Source organism: Geotrypetes seraphini, chromosome 10 (assembly GCF_902459505.1).
Source record: "Geotrypetes seraphini chromosome 10, aGeoSer1.1, whole genome shotgun sequence".
Taxonomy (NCBI): Eukaryota; Metazoa; Chordata; class Amphibia; order Gymnophiona; family Dermophiidae; genus Geotrypetes; species Geotrypetes seraphini.
This window is the reverse complement of record NC_047093.1, coordinates 120,889,917-120,903,431: the sequence shown is the minus strand read 5'-3', so window position 1 is coordinate 120,903,431 and position 13,515 is coordinate 120,889,917. Positions and strand designations below refer to the sequence as shown.

Genomic DNA, 13,515 nt, shown 5'->3' with positions numbered 1-13,515 from the left:
CCCCTCAGCCTCCAACACAGAGTCCTCATTCACCCCTCAGCCTCCAATGCAGGGACCTCATTCACCCCTCAGCCTCCAACACAGGGACCTCATTCACCCCTCAGCCTCCGACACAAGGACCTCATCCATTCCTCAGCCTCCATCGCAGGGGCCTCATTCACCCCTCAGCCTCCAACACAGGGGCCTCATTCACCCCTCAACCTGCAACACAGTGGCTTCATTCACCCCCAGCCTCCAACACAGGGGCTTCATTTACCCCTCAGCCTCCGACACAGGGGCCTCATTCACCCCTCAGCCTCCGACACTGGGGCTTCATTTTGGTTCTTCTGAGGGACACTTGAGTGGTGGTACACTGAATTGATTGTGTTTCTTTCAGTTTCCTCTTCCTGTGAGAGATGGTTTTATGTTGTAGTCTGTTGACTATGCTTTTTTTTTTTTTTTTTTCTTGCAAGAAATGTCTTTATATTGTAGTTTGTTAACTGTGTGTATTTCTCTTCACTTCCCTTGAGAGATGGTTTTATGGTCTAGTCTATTGATTGCATGTATTTCTCTTTTTTGTCCCTCTGAGAGATGGTTTTGAGCGATGTCCGGGGACGACGAGGAGACTCTTTGTCAGAGTGCCCTAAATCTGCTGAAAGAGATCTGCTTTCAAGGGTCTACGTTCAAAGACCATAACAAGTGCCTGGAGTTCTCTGACCTTCTGCGCAAAAAAGGAATCCCCCTACCCACATATTCAGGTAAAATCTTTTGAGCTATTTCTACCAAAGTGTCCCGTCCCCCCATCATACTCGGGCAATGTCCTGTGAATGATGCCTATTATTTGTAGCTTAGCTTTGGGGGGGGGGGGGAGACCTCCCACTCAGGTAATGCCATGTGGCTCAGCTCTGTGGGATCCTCCCCCCCCCCAACTACATGGTTAGGTAATGCCTGTTGGGACCAGTTCTGAGTGGGGAGAAGGTGTGCTCTTACTACTGCTGCTATTATTAATTATTTCTCCTGTACAGAGTCACAAAGAGCTTACAATCTAAGCAAACAGGATGTCATGGATCCAGTTAAGGGGAAGGGTTAATCTGCTGGCTGGGTTGGAGGGTAGAGGGGAGTACAAGACAATGAAGCCATTGTGACATCACTGATGAGGTTGGCTCTTATTGGTGGAATGAGGCATTATGACATCATAATCTCAGCTCTGCTTCCCAAAGATTGAAACTCTTCATACTAGAACTATGAATTATTTTTATAGCACTACCAGACGCACACAGTGCTGTACAGAGTCACAAAGAAAACAGTCCCTGCTCCAAAGCAGGGTTGTGGAGTCGGTAGATAAATGTTCCCACTCCGACTCCTCAGTTTTTTGTACTTCAGACTCCGACTCCGACTCCAGTACCCGAAATTTCCTCCGACTCCTCGACTCCGACTCCACAGCACTGGTTAATATTCAGATCGTTAAAATGGAATGTCAAGTTGAGAGAAATGAGCATTTTCGACACCACCTTCTTTTTGCTTTTAATCAAGGTTCTAAGGCCGCAGAAGCTGCTCGCAACATTTGTGCTGTGTATATAGTGGGTGCTATAGCTGAAAGAATCGCTCGTGATTGGTATGCCAAGTTCAAAAATGGAGTCGGTAGATAAATGTTCCGACTCCTCAGTTTTTTGTACTTCTGGCTCTGAATCCGACTCCAGGTACCCGAAATTTCCTCCGACTCCGACTCCTCGACTCCGACTCCACAGCCCTGCTCCAAAGAGCTTACAATCTAAACAGGCAAGACAGACAAACAGGATGTTATGCATACAGTTAAGGGGAACGGTTAATCATCTGGCTGGGTTGGAGGGTAGAGGAGAAGGGTTGAAAGCTATATCAAAAAGGTGGGTTTTCAGTCTGCTTTTAAAGAAGGGAAGGGGTTTGACGGACAAACTCGGGTAATTTATTCCAGGCATAGGGGGCAGCTGTGTCCTAATAATAAATTGCAGTGGGAGGAATGTAGGGGGAGCAAGGAAACATAGCCTAGTGCTGCGTCAGCTGTAAACCCGAGGTCATAATGCCTTTGTACAGATCTATGGTGAGACCCCGTCTGGAATACTGTGTACAATTCTGGAGGCCACATTACCACAAAGATGTGCGGAGAGTTGAGTCGGTTCAGAGAATGGCCACCCGGATGGTCTCAGGACTCAAGGATCTCCCGTATGGGGAACGGCTGGATAAGTTGCATCTATATTCACTCGAGGAACGCAGAGAGAGGGGAGACATGATCGAGACGTTCAAATATGTTACGGGCCGTATCAAGGTGGAGGAAGATATCTTTTTTCTTAAAGGTCCCATGGCAACAAGAGGGCATCCGTTGAAACTCAGGGGTGGGAAATTTCATGGTGACACCAGAAAATATTTCTTCACCGAAAGAGTGGTTGATCGCTGGAATAGTCTTCCACTGGAGGTAATTGAGGCCAACAGCGTGTCAGATTTTAAGAAAAAATGGGATTGGCAAGTGGGATCTCCTCACGGAGGGAGTTAGGGGGTGGGACATTGGTATGGGCAGACTAGATGGGCCTTGGCCCTTTTCTGCCATCAGTTTCTATGTTTCTATGTTTACTCTAAGTGAAATGAAGTTTTTGAAACTGAACTGAGCAGTAGATCTATGAGGAATACATTGAAACCTAAGGTGATGAAAACAGGGATAAGGAAAAGATGGCGTTTGATACATACAATGAAAAGATGTGTTCTATCAATGTTTTCAATGTGAGAAGAGCGGTGAAGGCCTTGGGGATGGGACGTTTCTTTGGGAGAGCAGGTCTTGGTTTGGTCTTGCTGGAGGGACAACCGGTCTGAGACTGGTTTGCATATGAAAGTTCTGGATGTTGGTAGTATTGAACAAGGGAAGACATCTCTTGAGAGAAGAGGACCCGCAGGAGAACTTAGGAGCAAGGTGACCAATAGGGGGAGACAGAGCTGAGAAATCGGGTAGGACTGGTCTTCAGTTTTGACCAGGAGAGGATGAGACATTTCCTGTTCTGTGACTTTAGTGAAAGGAGAGAGCCTAGGAGAGGGTAATGAGACAGGAGAAAGTTTCAAGTTTATTAAAATTTGATACAAACGCTTAAAATAATTACATATATTAAAAATAAGGGTTAACAAAACTCATAATTATACTGACATGGACAAATTCTGAAGACAAATAAACACACAGAGACAAAAGGAGAAAGGCGACATTTAGAGTTAACATGAAGTAGGTCATTAAAAAAAAATAATAATAATGAATAAGCATTCCAATGGTAAGATTATCTGAGTATGATGGTTTTAATTTTCGAGAGCATTTTTATAAAGAAAAGTTTTCAAGGAACTTTTAAACTTATCTAACAAAGATTGTTCTCTAATATGGCCTGGAAGTGAGAGATGCAGAGGATCCAGAGAATTCAAGATAAATCTCGTGATATTTCCCTTTGCCTGAGCTAAGAGGTGGGGACAAGTGGAGCTATGGTGGCTTAGGAAGAGAATTAAATAGGGCAAAGAATTGACAAGCGTTGGAGGTGGTTTAGGGAGGTGAGCGAGAATTCGAAGCGCAGAAAGCCAGGATGTAAATGGCAGTGTGGCGAGGAGCAGCTCTGTGTTGAATGACTACAGGAGAAAAGGAAATAAGGGAGGATGGGGTGGTGGATGATGAAGGGTTCACTAATGCAGTGTGAGTGGAATCCTTTTGTTCGTGGCCTCCCTTTTGGGCCCTGACTGGCATATGCAAGTGAGATCTCACGAGAAGTATGTACACCGGGCCCCGCGCCCCAAAGACGCTGTGATTTCTGCAGGTGGTGGGGGGAGGGGGGAATTTGCAGTCTGTTTGAGTCATGTGGGTTGAGAGGGGGTGAGAGGTACTTCAGTGGGTCTTCTGGTTGGGGTGGGAGGGAGAGGGTTTGAAAGGTACTATTGCAGTCTCTTATCTTCTATCGATACCCTTGCCCTTCCCGTTTCCCATCCTGTAAGATGTGCCAAACCCCAGCCCTGGGTGATCCCCAAAATCCATTACCTGCGCTCCTGTGTCTGAGCTGCTGAACGTCTTTGGCTTTAATCCTGCACGCTTGCTGACGTCATCCATTACAAATTCATGCTGATGTCCTTGCAATCTACCCTCTCGCTTGCCAAACAGGGCTACTACAACCATTTAACTAACTCTCTTAGTGCTAACTCTCACCATCTCTTTGCTATGCTCGACTCTCTACTCAAAGTGCCTCCACCTCCCATCCCCTCTTCACTCTCCCCCCAGACGATGGCACAGTTCTTCCGCAGCAAGAGTTACCTTGAATTCTCAACAATGTCGCCTCCTGCGCCGCCCCTTCCGACTGTCCGATCTGTCGACCTCCCTTTGACGACCCCGACCCTTTCTTCCTTTTCTAAAGTTACGGAAGAGGAAACTGCTCACCTTCTCCAAATCCACCACCTGTTCCTCTGATCCAATTCCTACCTGCCTACTCGTATCCATTGCTTTCGCTGTGATCCTTCCCATCTGTCACATCCTCAACCTTTCGCTCTTCACTGCTACGGTTCCTGATGTCTTCAAACACACTGTAGTTATGCCCCTCCTTAAAAAGCCCTCACTAGACCCTACGTCCCCCTCCAACTACCACCCTATCTCCCTCCTCTCCTTCCTATCCAAACTACTCAAATGTGTTTTTCACCGCTGTTGCCTGGACTTCCTTTCTTCTCATAATACTCTTGACCCGCTTCAATCAGGCTTTCGCCCTCTCCACTCTACAGAAACTGCCCTTGCTAAAGTATCTAACGACCTGTTCCTGGCCAAATCAGATGGACCCTACTCTATCCTCATTCTTCTCGATCTGTCTGCTGCCTTCGACACTGTTGATCACCTCCTTGACAGTTGTCCTCGCTGGGATTCCAGGGTTCTGCTCTCTCCTGGTTTTCTTCCTATCTCTCTTGTACCTTCAGCATATGTTACGATGGATCCTCCTCCGCCATCATCTCGCTGTCTATTGGCATACCTCAAGGCTCTCTCCTGGGCCCTCTCCTCTTTTCCATATATACCTACTCTCTTGGTACGCTGATCTCCTCTCATGGTTTTCAATATCACTTCTATGCTGACGACTCCCAGATCTACCTCTGCACACCAGATATCTCTGCGGGAGTTCAGGCCCAAATTTCAGCCTGCCTGTCCGATATTGCCACTTGGATGTCTTGCCGCCATCTCAAATTGAATATGGCTAAAACTGAACTCCTTATCTTTCCGCCTAAACCCGCCTCTCCCCCTCTCGCCGTTCTCTAGCTCTGTGGATAACGTTATCCTCCTCCCTGTCTCGTCAGCTCGCAACCTTGGAGTGATCTTTGATTCCTCTCTCTCCTTCTCTGCTCAGATCCAACAGACCGCCAAATCCTCTATAACATTACCAAAATCCGTCCTCTTCTCTCTGAACACATGACCAAAACCCTTGTCCACACTTTTGTCACCTCACGCTTAGACTACTGCCACGTACTTCTCTTGGGCCTCCTGCGCACCCGTCTCTTCAATCCATTCAAAATGCTGCTGTGTGACTCATATTCCGTGAGAGCCGCTATTCTCACATTACCCCACTTCTGAAGTCGCTTCATTGGCTCCCCGTTCATTTCCGAATACAACTCCTCTTGCTGACTTACAAGTGCATTCGCTCTGAAGCCCCCCAATATCGTTCCTCGCTTATCTCCCCATATGCTCCCCCGTGATCTCCGCTCGTCGGGCAAACCCCTCTTATCTCTATCCTTCTCTTCCACTGCCAACTCCAGACTTCATCCCTTCTTTCTTGCAGCGCCATATGACTGGAACAAGCTTCCTGAATCAATACGTTGTGCTCTGTCCCTGGCAGTGTTCAAATCCAAGCTAAAGGCCCACTTTTTTGAAACTGCTTTCAACTCTTAACTCCCACTCACTGCTGTCAGATACCTAGACCCACTGTATCATTTCCTCTACCATAATCTTCCCAACCCTGTAATGTCCTGTCTAAATTAGATTGTAAACTCTTCTTAGCAGGGACTATCTATTAAGTGCTATTAAGGCTGCGTACGCCTTTCAACACTATAGAAATAATAAATAGTAGCAGTAGTAGTCTCTCTGGACTTTTATTTATTTATTTATTCATTCATTTAGATTTCTAGCCTGTCCTCCCCAGGAGCCCAGAACGGGTTACAATGATACATTCACAATGTTTTCAAGACAATTTAGGATACATAGACATTATTTTGACATAGGACTAGGCAAATGAGTACATTATACTAGGGAATTAGATGTGGGATATAGTGACTTATTCTTAATATGTTGGTGGCATAATGTACTATATTCAACATGTATTCAGTCTGGGCATATATTGATCCAATCATAATGAGTTGGGGTGTTTGGTTGAGGTACTGTCTCCATATATTTGAGTCAAGGGTTAGGATTGACAGCGGTACATTCTGGTTTCCAGTTTTTGGTCATCCTGTCAAAGCCTGGTCATTGGGATCTCAAGGCGGCTATGCATTGGTTCGAGAACCAGAGCTCGAATGTCTGGGGGGAGCTGGTTCCATAGTTTTGCCATATTGTGAGAGAAGGATCGTCTCCGGGCAGTTTCCAGTTGGAGTTGGTGGGATGCTTAGTCGGCATTTTTGCTGCGATCTGGTTGGGTGGTAGATGGGGAGGTTTTCAGTGGGGAGCCATGTTGTGGAAACATTTAAAGGCAATGTTCAGTTGTTTGAAGATGGTAAGAGGAGGGTAGAAGAGATACCTTTGTAGGCCCTGTATTAACAGAGGGGGAGGCTGAAGGGTTCCTTGGGAATTTTTCTGGGTTTTATGTTCGAGGGGGGGGGGGGGTGAGAGTACCTTACTGAATCATGTGGTTATGGATCTTGAAGTTTCTCTGAATCAAGGGTTTTAAGATCCTGCAAAGCTCTGAAGAGCGTAATGGGCCAAAACTCAGGCCAGAAAGGAGCCTGCTAATAAATAAACTGAGTGCTCTTGCGATGGGCCCCAAAGTGATGGGGCTGGATCGGGAACTGGTCGAGTGGAAGCTGACAGAGGGTAGTGATCAATGGAGATCGCTCTGAGGAAAGGGATGTTGCCAGTGGTGTGCCTCAAGGTTCTGTTCCTGGTGAGTGGTATCTCTATGGATCATGTGATTGGTGGGGGGTTGAAAGGAAGCCTTGGAGTCTCTGGGTTGTATGGCCAGGGGTCACAATTACTCCCAGTCTGTCATTTCCTTAACCTTTTCCTTCCAGTCTCCCACCCACTCCCACACTGCACATACTCCCCCCCCCTTCCAAAATTAAAGGCAGATGCAGAGGAGGACAATCCTCACCCATATCAATTTATCTGGCTGAATGGCTTTGAATATCACCTTCTAAGTGCTGATGAATAATTTCCAAAAGAAAGAGAGAGAGACAGAGGTGCTGGGAAGCTGAGAAGTAGGTTGCCGTGATCTCGCTGCTTGTCTCCTGTGCTTTCAAATGAACTCCAATTGGACAGTGCACTTCCTCGGGGAAGGAACCAGGGCAGAGAGATCATGAAAGAGACACACAGAGCTCCTCATACAGGCTCTGGACCAAAGATAGCCAGCACACATCTAGAGGTTCAGATGCATGAGAGACGAGCAGCTGAAGTTTTAAGATCCTGCAAAGCTTTGAAGAGCGTAATGGGCCAAAACAGGCCAGAAAGGAGCCGAGCCATGATGGCTGGACACCGGTTTGAAGTCTCTGCTCCTGGAAACGAGCCCGAATGTCCCCTCTGCTCTGCTCTGCTCTCCACCATTGTCTGGACATCAGGCCTTTAAATCTCAAGGAGATCTCAAGGACACTGGTTAAATCAGAGGCTCTAAACCCAGTCCTCGGAGCACACCAAGCCAGTCAGGTTTTCAGGATACCCTAAATGAATATGCATGGAATAGATCTTTGCATATTCATTGTACGTATTCTGAAAACTGGACTGGGCGGATGTGTCCTGAGGAACCCCTGGGCTAACTTTTTTAAACAGAAGCTTGGGGGTGAGTAACACAGTCTCTGAACAGAATGTAGTTGTCTGCACATAAAGTGAATTGATAAATTTCATGAGTAGATGATATCTGTAGCTGGACTGATTCTTCGCTTCCTCCAGATGGATTCTGTGCAAAGGGCACTCGAGGTGGGGGCAGAGTTCAGGGTGGATGTAAAGATTTTTTTCAACCGCATGTGGTTTCCAGCTTCACTGCCTCCCATGAGCCTAACTCGTATTTCATGCTTAATTCTGATAAGGGGATCAAGTTCTCGTTTGCATAAATATATTTATTCAGAAAATTCCATCCTGTTTCCGCTTTCAGCTCAGTCAGAACCAGCTTCTTTTGGGCTACATGATAAGAGCCTTAGTTTACATCGACCCAATAATTTTTCTTATTTTTTTACCTCAGTGGGGGGCCACTGGCTTTAGCTGCTTCACAGACCTGGCTCTGAGCGGCGATTATGAAATCCTCTGTTTTTCTCCAGAAGCTGGTGAATGCCCTAACTTGTATTTGTATAAACGGATTTAGCACTGATGGAGAAAATTTCTAAACACATGTACATTGGTGAATACACACTTTGAAAAGTGCATGCACCTCTGTGCACACGAATAGTGGGTGAGATCAGAGGTGGGGGTTGGGTTACAGGGACGAAACAGTGTATGTGGACTCTGCAGCTATTTGCAAAATTCCTATTCTATATTTTTTAAAAATTTTAGAATGAGGATATTATGCAAAACTTGCTGAAGTTCCCATTCAAGGGAGCGAAACAGCAATTATTTTTAAAGAAAAATGATGATTGGCCTGCCACCTGGTGCATGCTGGTGGTATTGCTTCTGTAGAGTCGGGCGTGGTACTAGGGGATTGAAGGGTCCCTCTCCACAAAAGCAGAAGTAAGGAATAAGTAGGGAACTACTGGTTGATAAATCTGACTTCTGTGAACACTTTTAACATAGAGAATGGTGAAGTTTCTGGAATACTATGGATTACAGGACCGGAGGCAACATGGATTCAGATAAATCTGATCAATTTCTTTAACTGGGTGACCAGAGAATTGGATAGAGGAAGTGCGCTAGATGTGGTGTATTTAGATTTTAGCAAAGCCTTTGACAGTGTACCACATAGATGGCTAATAAATAAACTGAGTGTTCTTGCGATGGGCCCCAAAGTGATGGGCTGGGTCAGGAACTGGTTGAGTGGAAGCCGACAGAGGGTAGTGATCAATGGAGATCGCTCTGAGGAAAGGGATGTTGCCAGTGGTTGTGCCTCAAGGTTCTGTTCCTGGGCCTGTTCTTGTTAACATTTTTATAAACAACATTGCTGAAGGGCTGTTGGGTAAGATTTGCCTCTTTGCAGATACAAAAATCTGCAATAGAGTAGACACTCCGGATGGTATGAATAACACGAAGAAAGACCTGGCGAAGCTTGAAGAATGGTCTGAAATTTGGCAGCTAAAATTTAATGCTAAGAAATGCAAGGCTATGTATTTGGGCTGCAAAAAAACGAAGGAACAGTACAGTTTAGGGCAGGGGTCTCAAAGTACCTCCTTGAGGGCCGCAATCCAGTCAGGTTTTCAGGATTTCCCCAATGAATATGCATGAGATCTATGTGCATGCACTGCTTTCAATGCATATTCATTGGAGAAATCTTGAAAACCCCGACTGGATTGCGGCCCTCAAGGAGGGACTTTGAGACCCCTGATTTAGGGGGTGAAGAACTTATGTGCAAGATGGAATAGGGGGACTTGGATGTGATTGTATGTGATGATCTTAAGATGGCCAAACAGGTTGAAAAGGTGATGGCGAAAGCTAGAAGGATGCTAGTTTGCATAGGGAGAGGTATGGCCAGTAGGAAAAAGGAGGTATCGATGCCTCTGTATAAGACTCTGGTGAGACCTCATTTAGAATATTGTGTACAATTCTGGAGGCCGCACCTTCAAAAAGATGTAAAATGGAGTTGGTCCAGAGGAAGGCTACTAAAATGCTGTGTGGTCTTCGTCATAAGGCGTATGGGGACAGACTTAAAGATCTCAATCTGTATACGTTGGAGGAAAGGCGGTCGAGGGGAGATATGATAGAGATGTTTAAATACCTACATAATATAAATGTTCATGAGTCGAGTCTCTTTCATTTGAAAGGAAACTCTGCAATGAGGGCATAGGATGAAGTTAAGAGGTGATAGGCTCAGGAGTAATCTGAGGAAATACTTTTTTACAGAAAGGGTGGTAGATGTGTGGAACAGTCTCCCGGAAAAGGTGGTGGAGACAGAGACTGTGTCTGAGTTCAAGAAACCATGGGACATACACGTGGGATCTTTTAGGGAGGAGATAGTCGATTCAGCAAATGGGCAGACTGGTTGGGCCATTTGGCCTTTATCTGCCATCATGTTTTTTTTGTTTTTTTTTTTAATTTGAAATATTTTATTAGAATTTTGAAAAGTAGTACAAGCAGAAAATGTGGATATCAACTCACAAGCAAACTCCATATACAGTAGCGAAACAAAATAAAGTCTCAGTCAAAAATCACAAAAGAGCAATAACAAACTATAATACAAAGAAATGGATATCCTCTCCAACTGAACTCCACACCCCCCACCCCAACACAGTAAGCTGAAACAGCCCACAATGACGACCCCCTGTTGTTCCTTCAGGAAGTCGTCTCCACAGAACCAGTCCCCCTGGTTCCCCCTCACCCCCAGTAAACTTAAAGCAAAGTGTCCACCTTGTCCATAATTACAGTCCAGGTCTGAACAGAAGAGAAATAAAGTCTGTGTCGCTTAGCAATCAAAAGCTCCTTTGCGCACATAGTGTGAAGCTTCAGAGACCATTCCAGAATGGTCCAGGGGGCTCTGTCTGCTTCCAATGGCTAGCATTTGGCAGCCGCCAGTCCCCAGCGGCGAAGTTTAGTTTGCCAAAAATAATCACACACACTGTTTAAACCCAATAAACATTCCCGTGGTGCCGAAGGGATCACAAGTTGTAACATTTGTGATAAACAGCCTACTACCCGTCTCCAAAAAAGCTGCAAAGGAGTGCAGTCCCACCAAACATGAAGAAAGGTTCCAAAAGCCACCCCACACCTCCAGCACATTGCAGAAGTCCCAGGATACATTTTATGCAACCTAGCTGACGTATAATACCACCTAGTAAACACCTTATAAGCATTTTCCTGGATAAGAAGAAGTTGCCCCCGCTGAGTCAGACCAGAGGTCCATCTTGCTCAGCGGTCTGCTCCCGCGGCGGCCCATCAGGCCTAGTGCCTGAACAGTGGTCCCTGATTAATTTTGTAACTTACCTCTAATCCCATCCCTATAATCTACCTTTACTCTTATCTGTACCCCTCAATCCCTTTGTCTTCCAAGTACCTATCCAAAGCTTCTTTGAACCCCTGTAGCGTGCTCCTGTTTATCACATCCTCTGGTAGCGCGTTCCATGTATCCACCACCCTCTAAGAACACAAGAGAGGCTTTTCCCACCTCTATGCAAAGCTGGGTCCATTCCTGTTCTGAAAAGGAACATCCCAAATCATGTTCCCACGCTGCTTTATATCAAGAGTGGAAGGGAACAGAACCCCTAAAATATTGGTAAAGAACTGAAATGGGCCTAGGTAAACTCCTAAGCTTGATCCACAAATTTTCTAAAGGAGCGGAGGAGTGAATAGACCGCCCCCCCCCCATCCATCCCTGAGAATGAATAAAATGTCAGGTCTGTGAGTAAGCCAGAAAATCCCCCTGGGGCAAGGCACAACTAGTTTGAAAAGCTTCAAAGGATACCAGTATCCCCTTATGCAAAACATCCCTAAAGGTCTGAAGCCCAAGGCACCCCCAGCACAAAAAGACAGAACTCTACCCGCAGGGAACTGAGGTTCATCACATAGCACCCCCAGAAGGGAAGGTACCAACCCAGCTCCCCATCTCCTCCTTGTCTCGCATCATAAACGCAAAAGATGCTTCAGAAAAGGATTGCTCTGACCACCGAATATCACCCTTTCCTATGAGGAAGACCAGAGCCAAAACTATAAAGCATGGGTTCCTACTATTTGTTGCTCCATTTGTACTACAATCTTTGCCTCAGCTATATCCCAATCTAACAAAAGTCTCAGCTGCGCCGCCCGGAAATACCAAAACAAATTAGGAAGTGCTCGCCCCCCACAGGTTCGAGGCGACCACATACACGGCCGAGAAAGTTGAGGCGATTTCCCCTGCCAAATAAACTTAAAAAATAAAGCGTGAAGTTGTTTAAACACTAAGGTAGGAACCGGAATGGGTAACGTTTGAACTGCCATCATGTTTCTATGTTTCTCTCTAGTCCACTGTATTGACATCTTGTGATAATTTCTGCTACTATAGGCTTCTGCTGGAGAAAGATACTGATTTATGGTAGAAACAAAAATAATTTTGATCATACTTATCAAATCATAATATCATTCCCTGTTAGAAATGTAAAACTTATGAGGTTTCCAATGAGGAATGAATGGCTGAAATGGGAGAAGAAATGTGGGAGACCAGCTAGAGATGAGGCAGTGATGAGGAGGGTTTTGGGCCCTGTTCTCCTTTGCAGCACCGTGTCCTGTGATGGGGTGAAGGCTGCTTGTATTCCCATTGCACTGTGCCACATTGAAAAATGAAATGAGAAGATCTGAAACTCTCGCTTAGCTACCCTTGCCCACACTCTCATCACCTCATTCTTAGACTACTGCAACTCTCTTTCCACAGGCCTCTCACCAAACCATCTCTCTTCCCCATCAAGCTGTTCAAAATTCTGCTGCTATGCTCACACCACCCCTCTCTTTGAGTCATTTCACTGACTCCCTGTCCACTTCCACATACAGTCCAAACTCCTCTTATTTACTCTGCAGCGCCTCACTATCTCCCCCCTACCTTCCTTCCCAGGAACTGCAGTCAGCAGTTAATCTCTTATCAGTACCCTTTTCCTCCGCTACCAAGCCCAGAGTCTCTGTCCCTTTTGTCTTGCTGGAATTGTCTTCCTGAGTTGGTGCATCAAGCTTCATCTCTGGCCCTATTTTAACCCAGGCTAAAGCCTACCTTTCTGAGTCTGCTTTCACCCAATATCCATGTTTGTTTCATTCATTCCCATACAAGTGAAACTCCCTAATTCTGTTTTAGTCCTGTTTGTCTGTCTTGAATAGACGGTCTCATATGTGTTTAGTGAACAGCGCTGTGTACCTCTGGTAGCACTAATAGAAAATGAAAATGATTTTGCATCGATCATGGTGAGAGGGGAAAGTTGAGCCTATAACCAGAAAGAAAGAAAAGCAGAAAAGTATGCCTCTTCTGGGAGGAGCTGGTATCTTTCTCTCTTTCAAGGTTCAAGGTTTATTAATATTTGATTTATCGCTGAATCTGTTTACAAAGCAATGTACATAAATAAAAAGAATAAAATATAAAGATACAAATTAAAACTCAGTAACGACAATTTTAAGACAAGACAAACTTGAATTGGGAGGAAAAGAAGGGGAAAGATTGCATCTGTTATATATAGAAAAACAAATACGGGAAAAAAACATAAGGGAACGGGGATAAGTAGAAG

The 13,515-nt window shown here is 45.4% G+C and overlaps 1 protein-coding gene across 3 annotated transcripts in view; it reads left to right on the top strand.

Moving 5' to 3' along the window:
• The window catches only part of SYT3 (synaptotagmin 3), a 109,215-nt gene that overhangs the window by 61,413 nt on the left and 34,287 nt on the right, over positions 1-13,515 (top strand). For 2 of the 3 annotated variants that reach the window (XM_033962098.1, XM_033962099.1), the window contains one exon: positions 571-737. In XM_033962098.1, the coding sequence (XP_033817989.1) occupies positions 584-737 (154 nt within the window). In that variant the 5' untranslated portion in view covers positions 571-583. Of the gene's footprint in view, positions 1-568; positions 738-13,515 lie in introns of all 3 variants that reach the window. The other variant, XM_033962097.1, reaches the window with a different exon arrangement.